This window comes from Mus pahari, chromosome 1 (genome assembly GCF_900095145.1).
Source record: "Mus pahari chromosome 1, PAHARI_EIJ_v1.1, whole genome shotgun sequence".
Lineage (NCBI taxonomy): Eukaryota > Metazoa > Chordata > Mammalia > Rodentia > Muridae > Mus > Mus pahari.
In genome coordinates this window covers 97,341,667-97,367,026 of record NC_034590.1, presented here as the reverse complement: position 1 = coordinate 97,367,026, position 25,360 = coordinate 97,341,667, and the positions used below count along the sequence as shown (strand labels likewise).

The 25,360-nt window shown below is 51.6% G+C and overlaps 4 protein-coding genes across 11 annotated transcripts in view; 3 read left to right on the top strand and 1 right to left on the bottom strand.

Annotated features, from left to right (window-relative positions):
* The first annotated feature begins 1,955 nt into the window (after nt 1–1,955).
* Nucleotides 1,956–4,730, top strand: Vkorc1 (vitamin K epoxide reductase complex subunit 1). 2 transcript variants are annotated; one of them, XM_021213653.2, is made up of 3 exons: nt 1,956–2,169; nt 2,959–3,068; nt 4,318–4,730. In XM_021213653.2, the coding sequence occupies exons 1-3, from the start codon at nt 1,997–1,999 to the stop codon at nt 4,518–4,520; spliced, it is 486 nt and encodes a 161-aa protein (XP_021069312.1). In that variant the 5' UTR covers nt 1,956–1,996; the 3' UTR covers nt 4,521–4,730. The 2 variants fall into 2 exon arrangements, with proteins under 2 accessions (XP_021069312.1, XP_021069320.1); XM_021213661.2 differs by lacking the exon at nt 2,959–3,068 and having other exon boundaries at nt 4,318–4,423.
* A 2,302-nt stretch (nt 4,731–7,032) lies between these two features.
* Nucleotides 7,033–11,968, top strand: Prss53 (serine protease 53). The gene is made up of 11 exons (XM_021204211.2): nt 7,033–7,113; nt 8,193–8,213; nt 8,309–8,471; nt 8,750–9,015; nt 9,153–9,307; nt 9,460–9,679; nt 10,349–10,499; nt 10,580–10,821; nt 10,904–11,049; nt 11,253–11,469; nt 11,697–11,968. The coding sequence occupies exons 1-11, from the start codon at nt 7,056–7,058 to the stop codon at nt 11,714–11,716; spliced, it is 1,659 nt and encodes a 552-aa protein (XP_021059870.1). The 5' UTR covers nt 7,033–7,055; the 3' UTR covers nt 11,717–11,968.
* Nucleotides 11,969–11,977: 9 nt separating this feature from the next.
* Nucleotides 11,978–21,893, bottom strand: Znf646 (zinc finger protein 646). Of its 5 annotated transcripts, none has more exons than XM_029546924.1 (4): nt 20,961–21,855; nt 20,108–20,266; nt 14,115–19,477; nt 11,978–12,531 (listed from the first exon to the last, which is right to left on the bottom strand). In XM_029546924.1, the coding sequence occupies exons 3-4, from the start codon at nt 19,393–19,395 to the stop codon at nt 12,431–12,433; spliced, it is 5,382 nt and encodes a 1,793-aa protein (XP_029402784.1). In that variant the 5' UTR covers nt 19,396–19,477; nt 20,108–20,266; nt 20,961–21,855; the 3' UTR covers nt 11,978–12,430. The 5 variants fall into 5 exon arrangements, with proteins under 5 accessions (XP_029402784.1, XP_029402721.1, XP_021059858.1 ...); XM_029546861.1 differs by having other exon boundaries at nt 20,108–20,218; XM_021204199.2 differs by having other exon boundaries at nt 20,108–21,855.
* Nucleotides 21,894–21,913: 20 nt separating this feature from the next.
* Znf668 (zinc finger protein 668) overlaps nt 21,914–25,360 on the top strand; it is a 10,122-nt gene continuing 6,675 nt past the window's right edge. The window contains exon 1 of one of the 3 annotated variants that reach the window (XM_029547141.1): nt 21,914–21,939. The gene's annotated coding sequence lies outside the window, so the exon portion shown is untranslated. The other 2 variants (XM_021203047.2, XM_029547062.1) reach the window with 2 other exon arrangements.

Below are 25,360 nucleotides of genomic sequence, written 5' to 3'. Positions count from 1 at the left end.
GGATGCTGGTGATAGTGGGTGACTGAATTAGTAATGGCAGTGACGGGGGAGGGACTGGAGTTTCAACACAGGGGCAGGGGACTTCTTCACCAAGCCTTGGGAACAGACAGTTCATTGATCAGGGTCTGACAGAGGTTGTTCAAGGTTTATTCTGGCACCTCACCCCCTTCACGTGGTTTCTGGGGATTAAACTCGGGCCAGGGTTTGTGCAGCAGCTGCCTTTATCTGCTGAGCAGCCTCACGTGGCTAAATTTTTCTAACTGTTCTTTTAGTTCATAAGTCTGATGTAGGTGTCACTAAAATAAAAAATATCAATAGCTTGCTGACTATGGCAACTCAGGTCTTTGATCTCAGAACTAGGAAAGTGGAGGCATGAAAACTGAGCGATCAAAAGACTGAGGCTGGTCTGTGCGATACCACATTACCGAATCCTGCATGCCTTGGTCCCAGAAACCTGATGGGGGGGGGGCAGTGAGGGAACGAAGAGAGACTAGACACACAGACAGACCTACTGTGCTTGCTCTCACAGGATGATGGGTGCACCTACTATGCAAATACCCAAGACCTGAGAGAATTCATTATGTACTACAGAGGGAGAGGAGTTAGCTAGTGTCAGTAGGAGTGTCTACAGGCCGGGCGTGGTGGCGCACGCCTTTAATCCCAGCACTCAGGAGGCAGAGGCAGGTGGATTTCTCCCAAGTGCTGGGATTAAAGTCATGCACCAACCACTGCCCAGCTTGAAATAAAATTTTAAAGAAATGACCTTAGCTGACATAGTGTCACATGTCTTTATCTCAGCACTCTGGAAGCAGAGGCAGGCAGATCTCACTGAATTTGAGGCCAGGCTGGTCTATGTAGAGAATTTTAGGACAGTCAGAGCTATATAGACCCCCTCACAAAAAAGAAGAAGAAGGAGAAGGAGAAGAAGAAGAGAAAGGGAACTCACTGCTGTGACTCTGTAACTTTAATTTTTTCAAAACCTACTTTTTTCTTTTTTTTTTTTTAAATTTATTTATTTATTATATTTAAGTACACTGTAGCTGTCTTCAGACACTCAGGAAGAGGGCGTCAGATCTTGTTACAGATGGTTGTGAGCCACCATGTGGTTGCTGGGATTTGAACTCTGGACCTTAGGAAGAGCAGTAGGGGTGGGGGATTTGTAAAGGGGAGGTAATAGAAGAAGGATTGTTGTGTGGATCCAGGCTCAGGTTTTGCCAAGAGCATGCCACAACGGTACAGGTACAGAGGTCTGGGAAATCACAGGAAAGTGTGGTCTAGATAAAGGAATTTATTGTGAGAGGGAGGGTGCCTCTGCCCACAAGGGGCGCTAATGAGACACGAGGTCTGGCTGGCGGTGATCTGCAAACAGGTTTGCAGATCTACAAAAGGCACCTGAAATAATTTCGGGGGAAATATTCCAGAGTCTTATCCCTCCTTTCGCGGGATTCCATTAGTCTATTGACCTGTAGGTTTTAGACATGCCAGATGCATAGACAGGACTTGTCATAAAAAATGCGCTAAGCGGGGCTGGGGAGATGGTTTAGCAGTTAAGAGCACTGAATGAACTTCCAGAGGTCCTGAGTTCAATTCTCAGCAACCACACACGGTGGCTCACAATCATCTGTAACCGGACCCAGTGCCCTCTTCTGGTGTATATGAAGATAGCGATAGTGTGAGTGCGTGTGTATGTGTGTGTGTTACCGTCATGTTAATAGTAGTAGCTTTACAACACTACATACTCAAATTTCCCTTAAGGTCTTGCAGCCTCTCCAACTACAATTCCCATCATGCCCGGCTGCTGCCTTATCAATGACTACCCACATTCCTTAATCCTGTTTACCAGCCCAGCATTCCTAGCTGTCATGCCTAAGAATAACCAATTGAATTGGAGAACGCCAGCAGAGACAGGCCAACCTTCCGGTCGGAGGGGCGTGGTGACAGCAGGCCCCGCCCTGCCCCGTGGCGGGTTCTCCTGTCCCTGGGCTGGGCTGTCGACATGGGCACCACCTGGAGGAGCCCTGGACTCGTGCGGCTTGCACTGTGCCTCGCTGGCTTAGCCCTCTCACTGTACGCACTGCACGTGAAGGCGGCGCGCGCCCGCGATGAGAATTACCGCGCGCTCTGCGACGTGGGCACGGCCATCAGCTGTTCCCGCGTCTTCTCCTCTCGGTGCGTGCAGAAATGGAAAGCAGGGGGCTCTTGAAGGCCAGGTGTAACTGACATCCAGGTTGCCAGATAATTTTGGAGTCTGGGGTCGCAGTGTCCACAGAAAGGACACTTTGAGAGCGGACTGCCCCCACGGGTTTTGGTGGGTAATCGGACTGCACACTGGACCACTCAGAGATACTGCTGCTGTTTGAACGCGTTCTGAGGATACCGAAAATAACTATGATTGGAAGACTGGAGGAGGCAGGGCAGTATATTGCATAGAGACTGAGGATGATTGAGATGACACAAAGCGGGAGGAGGGGGTGGACTATTGGCCATGCTGAGGGACAAAGTGGCTCACTCTGGTTTGGGAGGACCAAATGTTAGTGAGTGGCGAAGGAACTGAAGTTTTGTGGGCCCAAAGCAAATAGATTTCCCACCGTAGCTGGGAAAAGCTTTTTAACCTTTCATTTATTTGTTTATGAGGTGGCACATGCATGCAACTACATGCATGTGGAAGTCAAGAGAATTACGTTTGGGAGTTGATTCTCTCTTACTTTGTGAGCTGCAGGGATTCGATCCAGTTGACAGGCCTGGCAGTAGACACTTTTTTTTTTTCCTGAGCTATCTCACCAGCTCCTAAAAAATTATTAATGGTCTGTGATGACAGGCCAGTAAGAGTCCGGGCCAAGCCAGGTCAATGACCTTTGGATTCTTAGTAGGTGGAGCTTCTTGCTAATCACTGTTCTAGAAAAAAGCTCAAGAGGCACTTGGCCTACCCCACTTACCGGGTTCTTTCACTTCCACCAGGTGGGGCCGGGGCTTTGGACTGGTGGAGCACATGCTAGGAGCCGACAGCGTCCTCAACCAATCCAACAGCATATTTGGTTGCCTGTTCTACACCTTACAGTTGTTGTTAGGTGAGTGGCTTTGCCCCTTTATGACCTGTCTTCTGAAATCCAGAGCAGCCCCACCTCATGTCTTGGTGACCCAGACAATTGACACCCAGCTGCTAATTACTGAGCAATCTCCTCACAAGGAGACAAGAAAGCAGAGCACTTAGCAGGAGGCTTATCCTACTTGGTTTAGGTAGCCAGAGGCTGACAGGCCCTCAAAGATTTCCCACAATCTCAGCGTTATGGCAAAGACTCAAATTCTTTTCTTTTTTTTTTTTGTTTAGTTTTTGGTTCTGTTATTGTTATGTTTTATCTCCCTCTCCCTCCCTCCACCTCTCTCTCTCTCTCTCTCTCTTTTTTTTTTCCAAGAGAGGATTTCTCGGGCTGGTGTGATGGCTCCGGGTAAGAGCACCCAGCTGCTCTTCCAAAGGTCTTGAGTTCAAATCCCAGCAACCACATGGGGGCTCACAACCACCCGTAACAAGATCTGACGCCCCCTTCTGGAGCGTCTGAAGACAGCTATAGTGCACATAAATAAATCTTAAAAAAAAAAAAGAGGATTTCTCTGTGTAGCCCTGGCTGTCCTGGAAGTCACTATGTAGACCAGGCTGGCCTTGAACTCAGAGCTTTGCCTGCTTCTGCCTCAAAAGTGCTGGGATTCAAAGGCATGCGCCTCTACACCTAACTTGGTTTTTGTTTTTGAGGTGTGTGGCGAGGCTGAGGCAGGTGTTGAGACACGGTTTCTCCACATAGTCCTGAATGTCCTGAAACTCACTCTGTAGACCAGGCTGGCCTCAGAATGAGAAATCTGACTGCCTCTGCCATCAAAGTGCTGGGATGAAAGCATGGCTTTGGGCCACACCTGGTAGGTTTTATTCTTTTTTGAGACAGGGTCTCTCTACATAACCCTAGTTGTCCTGGAGCTCATTATGTAGACCAGTCTGGCCTGGAACTTGCAGAAATCCTCCTGCTTCTGCTTCCTGAGTGCTGGGACTGTACCCCACCGTGCTCAGCTGATAGTTTTTTGGTTTGGTTTGGTTTGACTTGGGAGACATTCCAGGTTGACCTTGAACTTTCTTTTGAAAGGAAGATTGTGTTTCATCTCGTGTAGTTTAGCAAGAGAATTTACTCCGGGTCCCAAGAATTATTGACCAGATGAGGCCCACCAGCTCCTGTCTTAAGAGTACTTTCACCAGAAGCACCTGCTGTCTGTCATTGAGGAGGCATGACAGAGTTCTAGAGATACCATTACTGACCTTCTCTTGTTTTACAGGTTGCTTGAGGGGACGTTGGGCCTCTATCCTACTGGTGCTGAGTTCCCTGGTGTCTGTCGCTGGTTCTGTATACCTGGCCTGGATCCTCTTTTTTGTGCTGTATGATTTCTGCTTCGTGTGCATTACCACCTATGCCATCAATGTGGGCCTCATGTTGCTTAGCTTCCAGAAGGTACCAGAACACAAGGCCAAAAAGCACTGAGGTCCCACCACATGCCAGGCTAACCTAACTTGCTTTGCCTTGGCACGTGACCCTTGCCCAAGTGTGTGAATCCCTAAAAGGCCCTACCCCCCTCATTCAAATCCCCCCCCCAACCACCAAACATGCCTCTAAGTTCTGTTCCCATGGGCTGCTTTCTGCTTTTGGTTAAAGAGAAGGATTTTGAACAATAAATTTTTCTATGTTGGTCAAGTCTGAAGCATATGTCTGCCAGAGACCCTTCGGGGTGTTGGTCTTTTCCTGTTACTGCCTTCTCCAGAACTGGGGTGAGTCAGAGAACATGGAGGGCCTGCCCGGAAGGGGAGGCTGCATCATCTCTAGCATGTGTAGTCAGCAAAGCCTGGCACATCAGCCCCCATGCCCAGGAAACAAGCTTGAGCCTGCTGCCTACAGATCAGACCTCCTGTCGTAGGAGGGCCTGCCACACACCTGGAGGGCAAACTTGCTGGGAAGGAGCTTCTTACTGTGGTAGAGCTTGAACCCTTGCAACTGCCTCACCTATTATCATGGCCAATCTTAACCCTGTTCAGGGCCAGGCTAAGATCCTATTTCTGTTTTTCCTAATGTGGACTAAGCATTTGACATCCCAAGCACTGTTTAAGAACCTGTGTTAATTTATGAGATAATTACTACCATTGTTTCTATATTGGTGAGGGAGCTAAAATGCTCTGAGACTATATGCTTAGTACTGGGGAGGGTTGGGGGAGGGAGATCTCAGATTGACACACAGCCCGTAATTCACATTGCATGGCTTTCCACAGGTAGAAAAGTGTTCTACCACTGAGCTATACACTAGCCCCTACATCGTAGTCTGTGTCTGTCTGGGCATTGGCTCGTGTCTTCTCTAAGTTCTGCTCACAGTTGCCTCTGTATTGGGAGTTGGAAGGTGAAAAAGGGTGTCCCCTCAGTGTTTTTTGTTTTGTTTTTTGTTTTTTTTTGGTTTTTCGAGACAGGGTTTCTCTGTGTAGCCCTGGCTGTCCTGGAACTCACTTTGTAGACCAGGCTGGCCTCGAACTCAGAAATCTGCCTGCCTCTGCCTCCCGAGTGCTGGGATTAAAGGCGTGTGCCACCACGCCCGGCCCCCTCAGTGTTTTATCCTCCATCCACACATTTGCCAGAGAGCAGTGCCCTGCCAGCAAGGCGGCAGACCCAGAGAGAGGTCAGGATGAGAGCCACCCCTTTAACACACAGCCCTGAATGTTACCTCTGAAGCAAACTGAGGGGAGTGTATGAAACCCACCTGGCCTTGGCCTGCAGGAGACAGGGAAGCTGAGGAGAGTCTAAGGAGTCTGCCACTGCTCCAAAGATGATGTTCTCATGCAGGAAGTAGCTGGTCTACAAGTCACCCTTGGCTAAACACTAGCAGATTGGTTGCCTTGTTTTTGAGATAGGGTCTTGCTTTAGTCTAGGCTGGCCTTGAACTTGTTAGATAGCTCAACCTAAACTCAAAGATCTGCCTCAGCCTTGAGGTACTCGGATTACATGTGTAAACCACTGTATTTAGAAAATTATTTACTGTGTGTGAGCATCTGCCTGCATATGTATCTGTGCACCACATGTGTCTGTTGCCTGCTGAGGGTGGAAGTGTCGGATCCTCTGGGACTGGAGATTGTCAGCTTCTGCGTGGATGTGGAACTCAAACCTGGGTCCTCTGGAAAGAACAGGTAGTGAAGAATCAGTAAGCAATTTCTCTGGGGCCCTAAGCATGTTTTTAAAAAGTTAGTATGTGTACATGCGTGTGGGCATGCGCTGAATATCATGGTGTGTGTAGAGTTCAGCTTTCAAGGATTCTTTGTCTAACATGTCAGTCTGAGGAATCAAACCCAGACAGTTGGGCTTGGTGGCAAGTTCCTTTGCATGGTCCTAGTGACATGGCTCACCAGGTAAAGACACCTGGCCATGTGCTTTCAAACCCTGAGAACCACATAGAGGGAGAAACTGCTCACAGGTTGCCCCCTCTCTGGAATAAATGAAAAATCAGTAATAAGAAACACCCTTCCTTCCAGTCCGTTTGAAGGGGCCAACTTCACATTTTTACTATTATTCTATGTGTATGAGTGTTTTGTCTGCATGTGTGTTTATGTTCTATATGTGACTGGTGCCTTGGGAGGGCCGAAGACAGTGTCAGATCCCCTGGAACTGGAGTTACAGACCACGGTGTGAACTGCCTATGGGAGCCGGGAACTAAACCAGGTCGTGCAGTTAATTGTTGCTCCATCTCTCCAGAATCTCTCAGGCACCCATAAGCAATTAAGTTTTCCAGCTAAGGCACAAACAACTCCTTTGTTCAAAGTCACTGGAGGAACTAGGATTTGAACTGGAGTATGACTGTTAACAGGAGCCAGAGAGGGGTAAGGGCCACACAACCAGAGGCCCCAAGCTGAGTGCTGCTGGCTCCCTTCCAGCCCAGGAAAAGTAACACCTGACTCGTAGCTGACTGGAGGCGGAGCAGGGGCGGAGCCAGGGGGACCCAGGTGGCCTTTCTGACAGCCAGAGCACCGAGTGGACTGGAGCAGCATGAAGCAGAGCTGGAGACCAGAGCTGCTTATTGTGGGAGCTGTGGTCGTGATAGAGGGTAAGTCGTTCATGTATGAGGGATGGGGAGTGGCATAGTGGGGGGCTCCTAAGCCTTCATCTGCCCCAGTAGCCTGCAATTTGGTATGTAAGGGATCCTGAGGGGGCTACAGTCTCCCTGTGAATGTTCTTGATGTGTCTTTTGGGGAGGGGGGTGTTCTTGGGGATGAGGTGCTGAGGGGAGGTAACAAACAGCCTGTTGTCAAAATGGCTGTGATTCTCCTGGGCCAAGCTGCAGCACTTTGGAAGAACCTGTTAATATATTTAATCTTTACAGTAGTTCTTTTAAGTTGTGCCATTGTTCTATCTTGGTGAGGAAACTGAAGTACAGAAAAGCTAAATAATGTCCTTGAGACTACAGTCTAATGCCAGGTTTAGAAAGGGAAGGACCTGAGATCACTGAACGTGGATGTTTCGCTGTGTGTGTATGTGTGTGTGTATGTGTGTGTCTTGGTCTTGCCCCCTCTCATCCCCTACTTCCCAAAGGACCTCAGGCATATCTGGCCACTCACTAAAGGCTGTCCACACCAGCTCTGCCTCCGATGTACAGTAGGCCTGAGTGAGACTGATGTGATGGGTTACAGGCGTGACAGGGACCCACTGGAAAGGTAGACAGTTTGATTCATTAGGACGGGGTGGAGTGAGACTCACTTGGGGCCTCCCCCACTTAGGACATGACACAGACCTCTAATCTACCTTCTTAGGCTTCCACAGCTGAAGGGACAATTAAGCTAATGTTCTTCACATACACAGGCCACCTCTCTGACTCAGCGGTAAAGGCAGGAGTTAGGGGTTCGGAAGCCTGGAGGAGGGTTGGCCGACTCCCAAGGTAAACCTCAGGCCTTGCTCCTTGGGCCCAGGAGTGCTGAGCACAGCTGAGGGAATTAATGGCTGTGTACTCTGAATGAGCTCCAATAAAAGCTGCTTTTCCGCCTCATATAAATGTCTTCATTCTGGGAGGGGCTGGTGAGGTAGCCAGTCATAGATATGGACCCAGGGCCTGTCCTTCAATTCATCCCTCCACCCCACCTGGGCCAGGCAGTTATGGCACCCCCACAGCTTGTGTTTCTTTCTTCCTAGGTCTTCAAGCAGCTCAGCGTGGTAAGTGATGAGAACCTGGGACCTGGGCTGCACTCAAGTATGAGTGAGGGGAAATGGTACTGTCTGCAGTCAGCATGATTCCCTCTTCTCTACAGCATGTGGGCAGCGTGGTCCTGGCCCTCCAGAGCCTCAGGAAGGCAACACATTACCTGGTGAATGGCCCTGGCAGGCCAGTGTGAGGCGACAGGGTGTACACATCTGCAGTGGCTCCTTGGTGGCAGATACCTGGGTCCTCACAGCTGCTCACTGCTTTGAAAAGTGAGTCACACTTTTCAGTCTCTCCGTTCGAGGGTGGATTTGTCCCTGTACTTCACAATGCTTCTCTGCCTCTAAAATAATAAGCATCATTTATGGAAAACGTGCCATGCAGCAGACACATTGCCAGCTTAACCTTAGCAATCTTTCATGGTAGATGCTTTACAAAGGAGGAAGTGGAGACTGAGAGGAGGGAACTGGGATGAAATCCACGTGCTCTTCCCCACATCACCACCTCTCCACTGACTCTCAGCTGTCTGGCCTTACCCTTCTCCTTTTAGGATGGCCACAGCAGAACTGAGCTCCTGGTCCGTGGTCCTGGGTTCTCTCAAGCAGGAGGGGCAGAGCCCAGGGGCTGAGGAGGTGGGAGTTGCTGCCCTGCAGTTGCCCAAGGCCTATAACCACTATAGCCAGGGATCAGACCTGGCCCTGCTCCAGCTCACCCACCCCACAGCTCACACAACCCTCTGCTTGCCCCAACCCACCTACCACTCTCCCTTTGGAGCTTCTTGCTGGGCCACTGGCTGGGACCAGAACACCAGTGATGGTAAGTACTGTACTAGACAGAAGTCTAGAGAGGCACTTTGCTTGCCCAGGCTCAAACAGGATCAGTTCCTGACTGACTGTGAGAGGCCCCTGCTCCCATTGTTTCAGGGCTAGACTCAACATTCTCTCCTTTGCCAGTTTCCAGGACCTTACGGAATCTGCGCCTCCGTCTCATCAGCCGCCCCACTTGTAACTGTCTCTACAATCGGTTGCACCAGAGGTTGCTGGCCAACCCAGCAAGACCTGGGATGCTGTGTGGGGGTGCACAGCCTGGGGAACAGGGACCCTGCCAGGTCTGATGAGGAATCGGGGGGGGGGGTAAGGGAGGGTCTAGTGTAGGGCTGAGGGCCCAGTCCTCAGAGGAGGGTGACAGGTGCAGCCAGAGGGCATCGGGCTAGTATTGGGGCTCAGGTGTCTCTGCTTTTGGCTCTTTCCCTGGCTCCAGGGAGATTCTGGGGGACCTGTGATGTGCCGTGAGCCTGATGGACACTGGGTCCAGGTTGGAATCATTAGTTTCACATCAAAATGTGCCCAGGAGGATACCCCTGTGCTGCTGACTGACATGGCGGTACACAGTTCATGGCTGCAGGTCCATGTTCACGAGGCAGCTTTCTTGGTGCAGGACCCAGGAGTTGTGAAGATGAGCGATGAGAACAGTTGTGTAGGTGGGTATGAGCACAGGTATCAGGACTGGGGTGTACGGGGACACCCAAGCCATATTAAGACTTCCTGAACAGTGGGTGGAAGGGCAAGGAAACAAACTTCAGCTCAGACTCAGCTTAGATGTGGCCAACAGAGGACCAGGAGATTTGCTAAGGCCCCTCTTAGCTCCTGGGATACAAACAGCCCCACTGGGGTCAGGGAGTTTTACAGACTTGGGTGAAATCTGGCTGGTTTCAGGGGGAAAGCTGCAAGTTTCCAGAGCAGAGATCCAGGGAGGTGAGAGAGGGCAGTGCCTGCAATGCAAATTGCATGCAAAGTCATTCCTGGGAAGGAAGCTTGGCTCTGACATTCAGGGTTTTAGGGCTGGTACAGGCTTGGAGAAGTGCAGATGGGAGGGGGGCTGGGCAGAGCCCTTCCCGGTAACACTAGATGGATACTGTCAGACATCAGGATTAAAAGCATGCACATTGGCTTTGAATCCCAAGTGTCTACCTGGTTTGGGTTACAGAGCTCTAGGCTAAACCCTTGTTACTTTGCTTACCTTCGGTAAAGAGGCTGAACGTCAACTTAGAAAAGGATATATAGGAAGATCTGCTAACTTACAGAAGCACTCGGCACCTAGCACTAAGTGACCACTTAATAAACTGGGTGATGTCACTTGCCTGTTTCAGCATGTGGCTCCTTGAGAAGTGGAGGACCCCAGGCAGGAGCCCTCTCTCAGTGGCCCTGGGACGCCAGGCTGAAGCACCATGGGAAGCTGGCCTGCGGTGGAGCCCTGGTATCAGAGGTGGTGGTGCTGACTGCTGCCCACTGCTTTATCGGGTGAGCCTTATGTCTTTCTCCTTTGTGCCCCTTGTCTCAGCTCTGTCACTCAGTGCTGTCAACCCTGCCTCTCAACACAGGCGCCAAACCCTAGAGGAATGGAGTGTAGGACTGGGGGCTGGACCAGAGGAATGGAGCCTGAAGCAACTCATTCTGCACGGGGCCTACACCCACCCAGAAGGCGGCCATGATGTGGCCTTCCTGCTGCTGGCTCAGCCAGTGACATTGGGCCCTGGCCTAAGGCCCCTTTGCTTGCCCTATGCTGACCACCACCTGCCTGATGGGGAACATGGCTGGGTTCTCGGGCTGACCCAAGAAGCAGGTACATAGGAACGGGAACCCTGGCATCTGGCCATTGAACCTGGAGGCAACTGAGGCATCTAGGCTCTGCCTTTGCTTTACAGGTATCAACTACCCCCAGACAGTACCTGTGACAGTCCTGGGGCCAATGGCCTGTAGCAGACAGTATGCAGCTCCTGGGGGCACGGGCATCCCCATTCTGCCAGGGATGGTATGCACCACTGTCGTGGGTGAGCCCCCTCACTGTGAGGTAAGTTCAAATCCCCAATCCTTATCCAGCAGACCCCTGGCATCTCTCACCCCACAGTGCATGAACAGACTTTCTCCAGGTTTAGCTGCTAGTCCTGCTTCTTCCCTCAAACTAAGCCCTTCTGTGCCAGCTAGCCCCCAGCCCGTTCCCAAACCCTTCTACCTGCTGCAGGAAGTTACCAAGTGTAACCTGCTCCCTAACAGGGCCTCTCTGGGGCACCACTTGTACATGAGATCAGGGGCACATGGTTCCTGGTTGGACTGCACAGTTTTGGAGACACCTGCCAAGGCTCTGCAAAGCCTGCAGTTTTTGCAGCACTCTCTGCCTACGAGGACTGGGTCAGCCATCTAGACTGGCAGGTCTACTTCGCTGAGGAGCCAGAGCCTGAGACCGAGACTGGAAGCTGCCCGGTCAACTCGAGTATGTTCCTCCTTCTTCTTTAGCCTTGGCTCCCACTTGTCTTAGCTGCCTGGGGTAGAGGACAGCAACAGTCAGACCCACATGGACTTTTATGAAGCAGGGGTCTCAGCTTCTTGGTCTTTTGGTCTTCCATACACCATAGAGGCCAAGACAGATCTTGCTTCTTCAAAGGAAGTAATAAGGCTATAGGGACGGGGCCAAACTAATTTTCTTCCTCTCCTTCACAGGCCAACCAGCCAGTTGTTGACTGGTGACTCTAGTTTACTCACAGGACGCCAGAAACGCCAGGCAACTCCCACATCAACACCCAGTTCTACACTCCTGCCCCTCCCCTCCCAGCCTCATGGTTCCCAGCCCTGAGGCAGGTCCAACAGCCGGCTGGCTGGGAATGAGCCTGCTCCGAGATGCTTTCCATGTGTGCCATGACTCCACCCCCAAGCTCTTCTTTCCAACAGAGATGTCTCCAGTATTCCCTAGCCAATCCTTCAGATATAACCACACCAGTAGCTGTTGTGAAAAAAAAAAAAGTTGTTTTTTTTTCCTGGGGGGGGGGTGTTGGGGAGCAATTTTCCTTTTTTAAAACTTAAATTGTTACAAAATAGATTTTAGAAAATAAGTTACAAACTATAGTAAAAGGCTCCCCTGCCACAGGCAGCTTTTGCACCTGTGGTACTCTGATCTGCCTCTCCCTGCGTGAGAATCTGCCTATCTCTGCATTTTGGCAGAGTCTGGCCCTAGAAGAACATGGTGACAAAGGGTTGAGAAGGAGATCCTTTATCCTTCATGGGCACAGACATGAAGACTACCTCATGCCCTTCTCAGGGGAAAAAAAGCCAGATTAGGGTCCTCTTCGTGGGAAGAGATGGGGATGCCCAAGCAACTCCTGAGCAAAATGTGGAGAGCAAGCCTCTCCCTGCCTGCACCCCATACTTCAGCGAACTGTTCTTTGGAGACCTGACGTTCAGAGGGAGAGATTGAGGTCCACAGGCCACTGGGGTGAGGGGTTCGGAAGCGAGGCTGTAGAGGAGTCCTCTCTGCTTGCTGCTGGTGCCAATGAGGCTCCTGCGGAGAGGAGGAGAGGACACTGAGGGAGGCCCACACCACCTCTCAGCCCTGGAGGCCATTCCCGACATGCCCTGAGAGCCCAGAGAAGAGCAAGAGGCTGAATGAATAAATGGCTAAGCATTCAAGCCTTTGCCTCCTGTGTGTGAGGCCCCAGGTCTCACCATGCCCAGCATCTTTCCCTCACCAAACCAACCAAGCCCAGGAGTCCTAGAACTCCCAGTTAAGTTTGCAGCCTTGGCTAACAGGCCCCTGCGTCACTGTACCTGAAGTTACAGTTCTCAGGAACCATCACCACTATTCTGTCCTTCCCAGTCAAGCTCTGGGCAAGGGCATACCATTTCAGGGACACCACCCTTGGTGGCTGTAGATAGAACAGTTTTCTATCTACATGTGGAAAATGAGCTTACAGCTTGCTGAGTACATAGACTGCCCCATGCCTCTACGTCTTTACCCTTCAGTGGGCTGGGTGGAGACCAGTTTACCAGAGATTCACTGTGATAGAGGATGAGAGATAGAGACTAATGACTGTTGCTGCTCAACTGGGCCTGGCTTCAAAGAAACAATTATCTGTGAGTCAGTCCTACAGTTAAAAGGGGTGTGTTGGGGGAAGTGCTGGCAGAGAGAGTAGTGTGGTTAGCTCCTATAAGATCAGGAGCAGAAGGAGGATAAGATTAACTAAAAGAACGAACACAAAGATGTAGTGCAGCACTCACAGGAAGGACCAGAGGCCTCGATTTCAAGAAAAAAGGCAGAGGGGGGCTGGAGAGATGGCTCAGCGGTTAAGAGCATTGACTGCTCTTTCGAAGGTCCTGAGTTCAAATCCCAGCAACCACATGGTGGCTCACAACCATCTGCAATGAGATCTGATGCCCTCTTCTGGTGTGTCTGAAGACAGCTACAGTGTACTTAGAATAATAAACAAAACTTAAAAAAAAAAAAAAAAAAAAAGAGAAAAAAAAAGAAAAAAGGCAGAGACAAACTATAGGGGGAGGAGACAGAAGAATGAGTATTAGCCAATGACCCAGCAAACTGGCTAAATCGGCAGTAAAGCCATAGAGTAGCCAGTTAGAAGTCACCAACTGAGCAGGAAAGACCACCTCTGCCTCAGACCTGCAGACCACTAACTATCTGTATGACAACCCAGGAGGCTGCAATTCTCCATCTTTCTCCTTATTCCCTGGCTTTTTGCCCACTCTAGGAAAGACCAGAACCTAAACAAAGCCCATGCTTTCATCCTTTTCCTCTGGAAACCATCACTGACTAAATCAGGATCCTCAGATGCTCACTGAAAGAAAAAAAGGCATTGCTCCTTGGTTATATAAGAGTCCACACTGCTGCCCAACCTACCCCAGCATCCATCTCCCTGACTCAGGCAGGATTCATACCTCAGTGGCTCAAAGGCAGCCAGGCCTTTCAAACTAGATGGTCAGTCCATGTCCAGGCCTCCTGCCACTCAGATTCCGCTTGACTCTCTTTTCTGCTTGCTTCCCTTACCTACTGTGGGTCATGCTTTCTCCCCTCTGAGCCCACCTCTTTCTGGATCCTCTCAATCCTCTGCCCAACCAACTCACCCCACATACCTGAGCTAGACACTGTCCACTCTTCCTGGTGCTGCTGCTGGTGTCGCAGGAAGCTGACTCGGTGGCGAAAGCGGCGAGGACAATGAGAACAGGTGAATGGTCCCTCCCGGGGTGCATGGACCCGCCCGTGGCCCTGAAGCCGGGCAGCGGTTCGGAAAGCCTTGCCACAGACGCTGCAGCTGTAGCGCTTGGGGTCCGTGTGGGTCCTGCTGTGGTTCTTGAGAGACAGCAGGTTGGGCAGAAGTTTGGGACACAGGGAACAGGGGTAGAGTCCAATGGTGTGGGCCTTCTGGTGATTCAGCAGGCTACCAGCATGGCGGTATGAACGCCCACACTGAGCACAGCAAAAGGGACGTTCCTTGTCTTCAGCTGCTGTGAAATTTATTCCTTGTCCTCCATTAGCTGACTCCCCATTCTTCTCTGGGTCTCTAGGAAGTCCTGATGGGGCCTCCTGAGCTTTCCCTGGACCAGGCAGACCCACCTCTGCCATCCTAGCTTGTGGATCTCTGGTCTCCTCCATCTGACTTGACATCTGGTGCTCAACAGCATGAGTCTTCATGTGTGTGGCCAGTTCACTGTGGGACTCAAACACTTTGCTACAGTTACTACAAGCAAAGCTCTGGGCAGTAGTGTGGTTGTGGATCTTAGTGGTCACAGGATTCAAGAACTCTTTGGAACAGAGCAAACAACTATGACAGTCTTTCCTGTTGATGCTGGGGTTCAAGGGGCCATCAGGTTGGCAGTAGGTCTTGCCACACTGGCTGCAGCAGTGGCTCTCTGGTTGGAGTTGAGAGCTGCTGTCTGCACCATTCCAGCTATCCGTGTATCTTAGAGTAGGACCATTGGACTGGCTCTCAGAGAGGTGACAAGGATTCCTGGAGACAGTGTCTTCCAACTTGCCTTCTGGCTTGGTTAACTGATCCTGAAGAACCCAGGCACCATTGTGGTTCATTTGTCCTCTGTCTCCTTGACTCCCATCTACTTCCCCCATCTCCTGTGTGGACTCTGTAACTTCTGAACATGCTGGCCTACTGCGACTCAGACTGTGCTCCTCAGGCCTCTTGGTTTCATGTTCCACCCGCAGTACCGACTCAGTACCATCTGCCCTGCCCTCCAGTCCCCAGGCATCATCAAGGTTCTCCTCACTGCCTTCTGGACCATGTTGGCCTCCCTGGCCACTGGCTACCTCTAGTTTGGTGTCCTCATGCTCCCGTAGATGCTGCTCTAGAGATCCCTGGCCCGAAAAGCCACAGCCACACAGGGTACAATGTATAGCTGCTGCCCTCTGGGGACATCCTGACTGTCGCCGCCGCCGCTGACTATCAGAATGTAGCCTCTGATGGTCTTTCAGGGCTGTGCGGTTGGAATAGGTCTTAGAGCAGAAAGGGCAGCTGTACCGGCCGGCCTCATGGTTGCACTGGTGGTTCAGGAGACTGCCAGCATGGCGGTAAGTCCGGCCACACTGCCCACATCTGAAAGGCCGGTCCTCACGAGTCAGTTTCTGGGTGCCCCTACTCCTGCGTCGTCGCTCGGCATGGACTCGCTGGTGGTTGGCCAGCTGCTTCCGCAGGCGAAAGGCTTTCCCACATTCACTGCAGCAAAAATGTCGAGGGTCTGCATGGATGCGCCGGTGGTTCTTGAGTGACATGAGGTTTGAGAAACCCTTGGAGCAGGCCTGGCAGCCAAAGTGGCCAGTCTGGTGGCTCTGCCGGTGATTGATAAGGCTGCCAGCATGCTTGTAGGTGCGGCCACATACTTCACAGCTAAAGGGGCGCTCAGAGGTGACCTCAGTCTGACAGCTTGTCTCTAACTCCTGTTCCAGTTCCTCCTCCTTTACAGTGGTCTCCTCCCACACGTCTTCTTTGACACCCGCCAGCTCCTCCAAAGGCTCCACTTTAAGCTCTTCCTGGAGTTGCCCTATGACAGCTTGCTCCTGCCCTGCCTCTGCTGCATTCTGGGGTTCACTGCAGCCTCCTGCTTCTGAGATGGGCCCCATTTGGGGCTCTGAGCCTTTGCAGCGAGGGTGATTCCGCAGATGATTCCGGTAGGCAGCCAGATTGGGGTAGCAGCGGGAACAGACAGGACAGAGGAAATCACCTGTCTGGTGGATCTTTCGGTGGTTCACCAAGCTGCCTCCGTGGCGATAGGTCTTGCCACACTGGTTACATTGGAAAGGGCGAGGGTGGGACTCCAGAAAGCTTTCACCAGCCTGCATGCAAAGGCTATCTGCAACTGTGCCACCTACTCCCTCTTCAGACTTTATGTCCCCACCTTCTTCTGAGACGGAGGTCACTGTGCCCTCAAAGCCATGATCTGCAGCCATTTCTGTTGCATCACCTGCTCCTTCCAAATGGCTGGGAACATTCTCTGTCCTATTGCTGGAACGTTGACTTTGGTGATGACGCTCCAGGCTCCCCAGGTCATCATAGGTCTGACCACAGCAACCACAAATATGACCATAACCTGCTCCATCTAGAGCTTCCACCTCACGCTGCAGTTGATTCAGCAGCTCTGCTTCCGAGAGCTGCAGGGGAGGACTATGGGTAGAGGCTGTTTCTGCTGTGCCTTCCTCCTCCTCCTCTTCTGAGCCCTCAGTCATGGCAGAAGCTCCATGAGCCTGGCGCAGGTGACGCCTGTAGCCAGTCCTCCCAGGGAAGATCATACCGCATAGGCAACAGAGGAAGGGCTGCGCTGAGGCTACCTCCCCTGGTCTATGTGTCTGGAAGTGACTGCGAAGGGCAGGCAGAGAATCAAATTCCTTTGGACAGAGAGAGCATTGATAGATGCCTGGAGGGTGGCAGGACCTATGGCTCAACAGGCCAGCAGCATGGGAGAAAGAATCCCCACAGTCAGAACATGTGTGAGTGGCTGCAGCCTTCCAGACAGTGTCAGCGTCAGCAGGGTGCGAGGAGTCCTCAGACTGGCAAATGCCCCTCTTCTGGTCACTGTCCATCCCAGGGAGGCCACCACAGAAGCCAGTTTCACTGCGCTCCTCATCACCTGGGGTGCCTAGGTCGTCAAGGAAACAGGCCTCTTTCTCTTCTAGTCCTTCCTCAGTGCCCTCTTTATCACCCAGAAAACAGGCTTCCTCCCTTTTAAGCACACATTCGTTGTCTCTAGATCCAGCCTGCAAACAGTCTCCATCCCTTTCCAGGTTGTCTTCAGTTTCACAAGGACTTTCTCCCAAAGGATCTTGTGAAGAATCTGGGTCCTCATCGTTTTCCAACTTCAGGGTCCAGGTACCCGCAGGTGGGCGTTTGACTGCTTCTTCACCTGTACTGTCTTGTTTCTGATGCCTTCTGTTCCACTGCCGACTATGACGCCGTAAATGGCTTTTCATAGCAGCCATGGTGTGGAAATGCTTGGCACAGGCCCCACAACTGAAGTCTCCTGTCTGGTGGGTCTGCCTGTGGTTAATAAGGCTGCCTGAGTGGCGATAGCTCTTGCCACAGTCTTGGCAAGCAAATGTTCTAGTTGGTGACACTGTGCTGTCTGTCCTGCTTTTTTCTCCTTCCCTGTGGGTCATGCTATGATGTTCAAGACTTTTGAGATCTTCAAACAACATCCCACAAATGCTACACACCTGTGGCACTGTCCCATCTGCCGTTGGGGGGTTACTGGTGGCCTCTTCTTCACTTTTGCATACATGTTCTTCATCTGCGTGGAATGCTGCTTCCATTCCCACTGGATCCGGTTGTTCTTTCTTAACAGGGCTGGGTGAACCTTCAGTCCCTGGATCTGTACTACGGCGTGTAGCCTTGCAATGTACCCGCACATGGTTGCGCAGAGCCATAAGGTTGGGGTATTTTCGAGGACAGAGTGAACACTGGTACTCTCCTGTTCGGTGGCTGTGGCGGTGGTTCACCAGGCTCCCTCTGTGGCGGTAAGCCCGACCACACTCATTACACTTATAGGGACGATGGTCCAGGCTGGCAGCGGGGACCTCGTCCTCTTTTGGAATATTCTCGGCTGATGTAAGAGCAGTTGAGGACACTGATGACCGACCACCTTCCCCAGCTCCTTGCCGGGGTCTATGATGAGCACGAATATGGTTTTTCAGAGCAGCTGCATTGAATAGCTGCTTGGAACAAATGGAACAGGGGTAGATACCTGTTTGGTGGCTTTTTCGATGGTTAATGAGACTACCCGCATGACGGTAGGTACGGCCACAGTCCCCACAACAGAAAGGTCGATACTCTTCTGAGCCACCATCTTCTAGCTGTCCAGAAGAGCTGAGCTCCCCAGAACCATTCAACATCCCTGTTTTAGATAGCTGAGCCCAGCTCCTCTCATCTGCATGTCCATTTGTGGCAGGCATCTCTTTGCCTTCCCATGGTTGTCCCTGCTTTATCCCCTCATGGGACTGCTGATGTTCCAGCAGATCCCTAGGGAGCCGAAAGGCACGGGGGCAGTGAGGACAGTGGTAAGGCCGATACTGGGCATGGAGTCTCGAGTGGTTCTTCAGGGCCATGAGGTTAGAGAACTCCTTGAAACAGATGGCACAAGGGTAGACGCCCAGAGTGTGGCTCTGGCGGTGGTTAGTGAGGCTCCCGGCGTGTTTATAGGTCTTCCCACACTCGCTGCACTTGTACCTTCGCTCCCCCTCAGTAGGAAGAGGCTCAGTGGGCTCCTGGGCCTCTGTGAAGTTCACTACTGATTCAGCCAAATACTGTTCCAAATTGCTAAGGAGGTTGCTTGCTGGAGTGGGGAGTGGTGGTGCTCCATCAGAATTGACGGAGGGCACCCAGTCCGCTGTACTTCCTTTAGAATCTGGCTGCATTTCTAAGCCTTGTCTTTGTTTGGTAGGTGGATCTTCCCAAGTCCCTGAAGCTGCCCTGGGGTCAGCTCCAGATTCCCAATCATGTGTCTCTTGTACCAACTTTGTCTGATTTTCCCAGCCTTCCCCAGATCCAAGCCTCTGACCCCAGGAGTCAGTAGCCATGGTCTCACTCTGAAGGTGTGGAGTGGTTTCCCTGACATGTGGGGGCCTGTGCCTTTGGTGGCTCTTGGGAGCATGAGTCCTCATATGGCTCTGGAGGGCCAAGCGATTAGAAAAATCCTTGCCACAGGTGGTACAGGGAAAAAGACCAGTCTCGTGATTCCTCTGGTGGTTGGCCAAGTTCTCTGGGTGACTGCCACAGGGGTGAGTGATGCCATCAGCTTCCTCCCTGTCCTGTTTAGCAGATGAATGGCGCAGTTCTCGATGCCGTGCCAGTTCTGGGAGGTTAGGAAAGTGGCGCTGACAGTCAGAGCAACTGAATGAGAGGGGCAGGTCCTCCATGGGGCAAAGTGGTAGAAAACACTAGAGGTTCAGGAGGGACAGACAGGTGGCAGTAGCATTCTCTCTGCAGAAGGGCCAAGGCCTAGAAAGAGGGGACAGTAGTCAGAAGGAAGGATCGAGTCAGTTTTGTTTCTTGGCTACTAAAGCAGGTTACAAAGAGGTTCCCCAACCATCCATGTCAAGGGACCTGCTCTCTATTAGGTCTGGAGGTATGTTCAGAAAGCTTCACTACGCACAAACTTCCATAAAAGTTCCCCCAGCCGGGCGTGGTGGCGCACGCCTTTAATCCCAGCACTCAGGAGGCAGAGGCAGGTGGATTTCTGAGTTCGAGGCCAGCCTGGTCTACAAAGTGAGTTCCAGGACAGCCAGAGCTATACAGAGAAACCCTGTCTTGAAAAACCAAAAAAAAAAAAGTTCCCCCAGGCTTAAGTCATCTCTAGAGCCCAAGAGAAATAAGGAAACTAAAATCTGGAGCCTAGACAGACCTGATTTTGTTTTTTAGATTATATAAAATTGATCTTATTGTTCTTCAGGCTTTGTATTCGATCATTCTGGAACAACCTAACAAAAATCTATGAGGTGTTTTTTTTTGTTTTTGTTTTTGTTTTTTAACAATGAACTAGAACTATTTGTTTTTGAGATATGGTCTCAGCTCACTGTAAAGGATTCCCTCAGTCACCCAAACTAGTTTCACACTTAGGGATTTTCCTACCTCAGACTCCTGAGTGTTGAGAGTAAAGGTGACAGCCACAACCGTTGGCCAGGCCTTACAGTAACAGAAGTGCAACCCTTCTTTCTTCACTCTTCAGCTAAATCGAGTGGTCTGAAAAGAACGGCAGAGAAGCTGCTTTCCTCAGTGGTCACCTATGCTCTGTAGAAGGTAGAGGCCCTCTTAGGGACGAACCTGGCTTCAGCCTTTTCAGCATCACACTGTTTCCCTGTTAGGCGTTGGTTTTGCTTCCTTTAAGTACATTTAATCCCATTCCATTTCAGGTTGAAAGTTCATTTTATCCTCTGCCTTTTCTATCCCCTGCCTACCTTACCTTGCTGTCTCCAACGCTTTTCATTTCCTCTTCTACTGTCTCTCTAAATTATGATAGCAACTCATGCTGGACAGTACCATGTGCCAAGCACTGCTGTGACACAAGTGTATTTGGAGGTGAGGGTGGGTGGCATTTCAGACAGGGTCTCACTATGTAGCCCACGCTTCCCAAGCTGGAACTAGAATCATGAGACACCACGATAAGCTTGTAAGTACATTTATGCCACTAAATCCAACGCCGTGTTACTTCGTTCTTTACATAATAAACTCACTTGAAGAGGCAACCTTCATTCCAAAACCAGTAGCAACCATTCATTTCTGCCACATCATCTGGCCTTTCTCCGTAGCTGACTAGTCTCCTGGGACCCTAGCACAACTATTTCTAATCGCACCAGCTGAGCCTGTTTCCAGAATTCTCACTTCTCAACACTCCTTCACTCGAGTCCCCCTCTCCTAACCAACCACCATCACATTCCTCTAGAGTCACTAGTCGTTTCTGCCAATTTCTTTTCTAGATCCCTACCTCGCACCAGGAGTGCCTTCTGGTTCCCGCCGCCGGCGCGTCCGTTGGAGGTCGTGAACGGGAGCGCGCCTGCGCACTGGGACCCTTTCCCTAACTGCAGCCGCGAGCCCTAGGTGGTGGATGGTGCGAGGGCTCTCGAGCCCATACACACGCACACGCAGCCAGGGTGCCCGGGAGTGGGAACTGAGGGAGAGACGCGGGACAAAGGAGGAGGTAGGGGGAGCGGGGACAGCTGGTATGAACCCAGAGTCTAGCCCAGTTCCGCGGACACTTCCTATTGTTACCAGGAACCAGGAAGTGTCCTAGGTGCTAATGCTTCCCCGCGAAACTTCCGCCTGGGAACACTTCCTGTCCCTCCTGCGGGCAGTGTTTCCACACGGACACGCTTCCGGGGCTAGGTTCCGGGTGGGCCCGACTGTTTGGTTTCTTTTGTTGTTGTTGTTTTGAGACTGGGTCTAACTCTGCAGCCCGGGCCGGCCTCGAGCTCGGAGCAATCCTCCTGCCTCAACCTCCGGAACGCTGGAGCTCCCAGGCGGCGTGAGCGCCCGGGCTCGGCTGCGGGGGCAGCGCTGGCTCCGCCCACGCAGGTCGGCGCGGCGTTCGGCTGGGTTCAAGCCACACTTCCGTCCCGAGCTGCTGAACCCCTTGGCGTGCTGAGTCGGGCAGCACGGTCATGGGAAAGACCCTGCAGCCCTGGCTACGGCGCTTTGGTGGCACTGTTCACGAGGTCCCATAAAAGCCTCTTCCCGGGGCTGGCGTGGAGGGATCCTCGCGGTTAGAGGAAATGTGGAGTAGACACGGACTCGGGCACCACAAAGCCCGAGCGCCCCGTCCGGATCGTCCCACCTCCTAGCTCTGGCAGACGCTTCCGGCGACTTGGCGGGCGATCGCCGTCAATCGGCCCGGCGTCCCAGCCCCTCAGCACCCAGAAACCCTTCGCGAGATACTTCTCTGCTTCAGCAGGCTCGGGGCTGCTTCCGTAAGTTTTCCTTCCTCCCGAGCGCGGAAGGCGGCCTTCCACTTCCGCCGTCTGCCCGGCGGCCCCGCCCCTGCCCGCCCCGCCCTCCCGCCGGGTCCTAGCGCCTGCCCCTCTCCGACCGTCCCGAGCTCCGTCGGCGCCGGACACCGCCGCCGAAGCTGCGGAGCCTGCGAGAACCGAGCCAGGTAGGACACGCCGGCGGGAAGTCGCGGGGGCTCGGGCGGCGGGCCCCGACGCCGTTTGAGGCGCTCCCGGCTTCCCGTGTGCTGCCGAGCGGATGGAGTTGACCAGGCGCGAGCATCCCGGGCGGGGCGAGCCGTGAGCGGCCTCGGGCGGGCTGCGGGCCCAGCAGGTCCTAGAACCCGCCCGGTGCCCGCCGGTCAGCGCTGTGGCTGCCCAGGCTCAGCGGACGCGACTGCCGGCCCTGCTCGGCGCGGACCCGGGGGTCCTAGAGTCCGCCATGTCCCGGGCTTTTGTCTGGGTGGCGAGGGCCTCGGCGCCGAGTTCTTGGCGGCTGCGCGCCCCCCTCCCAGCCCGAGGTTCGGCCCGCCCCTCCCGCGGTCCTAAAGAACGCCATCTTGCAGGTCTTTGTCCTGCTCTGGATCCTCTGTCCATTCATTTCTTCATGCCTTCCTTCTGCATTCATTCTGTCCTGTTCCGCTCGCCGAAGCCACGTTATCCTAGGGTTTAGTCCCAAATGAGTCAGCATACAGCCCCGCTCTGCGGGGGCTGCCTGTCTGGCGAGGACACCCGCACAAACACGGTTGCAGAGAGCGAGGAGCGCTGGGTTTCTGCAGATCTTGTCCCTCCCCAGAGAGTCTGGTAGGCCTACTGCCCTTCAAACTCCCGTATGCTTCAGGGACCCTATTCTACTGAAGAACTTGAGGCCCCGAGCGCGATGCACCCCTCATCTTACTGCTCGTTATTATTCTTGTGGGGAATGGAGTATTGGAAGCATGCAAGTATCTTCCCGTGGGAGAAGGAAAACGAGGGCTGGCTGCTGGGCAAAGGGAATTGCATACGGAGGTGGTAAAGTTTGTGAATTGTTGATGGAGCTTAGGTGGCTGACCAGAGGGGACACTGCCACAGAAACTGAGGGTGGAAAAAATGTGATCATGTTGTGAGCTGACTGGTTGTTAGGCCTAGGATATCATTAAACATTCGCCACAACACCGTTCCATCAATTCATCAAAAGGCTCAAGGTTTGGGAGGCTTATATGTTGACTTATTTGAGGCTTACATGTAGATGCCCCTTTTCTTCCTTCCTTCCTTCCTTCCTTCCTTCCTTCCTTCCTTCCTTCCTTCCTTCCTTTCTTCCTTCCTTCTAACCACACCTGCGCTGCTCCCTCAACCCCAGCTTTGAGGACACCGAGTCTCATTAACTTGTGAGAAATTAAAATGTCATCTTTCTCATTGGGTTTCATCACAGCAGTAGACAAATTAGAGTACTAGGGTGATACTTGAACCATATGACCTTGTAAAGACGGGGCATTTAAGTTAATAAATAGTTGGTGACTGACTCTCACAAACTCCTACAATGGAAGAGGCAGAGGCTATAGACCTGGGTGTGAATTCCACCAGAGGTTTGCTTTTGGTCACCAAACAGTTTTGGAATAACAAGTGCATAGAACAAAGTTCCCTGGACCGGAGCGCTGGAGGTGAAAAATTAAGAACCAAATAAGAACATAAGCTAGTGCTACAATAGTCAGGAGGACAGATGGCAGAAATGTCCATATCGACTACTTGGCTTCAAATACCAGCTAAGTCTATGGTAATTGCCTGGCTTTTCTGTGTTATCTCTTATCTTAAGGACATGGTTGGTATTTTATTTTATCTCATGTGTTTTTGTAACACACATGTGGAGTCAGAGAACAATTTATTGGAATCGGTTCTGTCTTTCCTCCATGTGGGTCCTGAGGATACAACTCAGGTTGTCAGCCTTGACAGAAAACACTTTTACCTACTTGGGCATCTTGCTAGCCCCAAGAACAGGAACCTAACCTTCTGGCCTGAAGCTCTCCCCTTAGGGCTTTATTTAACCTTAATTACTTCTGAAAAGACCTTGTTTGTAAACACTGTCTTGGGGGAAGTTAGAGCTCCAACATAAGACTTTCAGAAGAAGACAGATACTCAGCTCAAATGGGCTTCGAAGGCATCGGGACGTGAGCTCGAGAAGTCAGTTCAGTGTGCGCAACATACAGGAGAAGAGAAGTCTGGTCCACAGCAGGAAGCCAGTACCACAAAAAACGTTTATGAAGTTAAAATGTAGTTAGGAGAAACATATCATTATCTGAAAGGAGTGTAAGAGGTGTGGTGGTGCACTTGGTAACATTCTAGCACTAGTTCCAGGCCAGCTGAGGCTAAATAGTGAAACTTTGTCTCAAAGCTAAAAATTCCAAACAGTGCCACAAAGAAAGAAATAGAGCCAAAGTACAGGATTCACACCTGTAATCCCAACACTGAGGGGGCTAAGGTAGGAAGAAGAATCAAGGCCAGCCTGAGCTACATAGTAAGATCCTGCACACCTCCTCCAAAAAGGTAGACAAGAAAACCTTCATTATTTTTAATGTGTATGAGTATTATGCTTAAGTGTATGTATGTGCACCAAGTGCATGCCTGATGCCTGTAAATGGAGTTGTAGGTGTTTGTGAGACACCTTGTGGGTAATAGGAACCGAATCTGTGTCCTCTGGAACAAGAACAATTGCTCTTAACTACTGTGCCATCTCTCCAGCACCCAGGAAAGCCTTCTTAGAGGGAGGGAGATGACCAAGCTTGGTGACCTGAGTTTAGCCTCCTAGAGCCATATAGGAACAGGAGAGAACTGACTGTGCAAGCTGTCCTCTGTCCTCGACACCTTCTAGTGAGTGTGCATACACATACATGAAGAGAGAAAATACAGTCTTTAAAGAAAAAAAGACAGACAGCCTTAATAGAGAAGGTGTGTGGGAGCAAGACCCAAAGTAACCAACGAGTTAATACAGAGATACAGAGGTCCTCGGGAGACTCTGAGGGGTAGCAGTCCCACTGTAGTACTGCTAGCATGAATGACCTGAGGTTGGAAGGAACTGAAGTCTAGAATGAAGACAGGAGGCCTGGAGGGGTGGAGCCTAGTGGTGGAAGTGAGGAATTGGACAGAGCTGAGCAGGAGAGAGATGGGTTGGAGAGAAGTACTGATCTTTGTCCTGGGAAGTGTCCTGATTTTGCTGAAGAATTTGAAGTGAGCACAGAGTGATCATAGAGTCCAGCTCCAGGGTCAGAGATCTGAGCTTTGACTTTGGGCATCTTAATTAGCTGTGTACTTCTGCCTTGTGAGGATTTTTATATAGAGTTGTAGTAAAAATGATTCCCTCCTAGAAGTACTTGAAGACCTAAGAGATGTGTCTTCTCTCCCCCCCCCCCCCCTTCTCCTTTATGCCTTT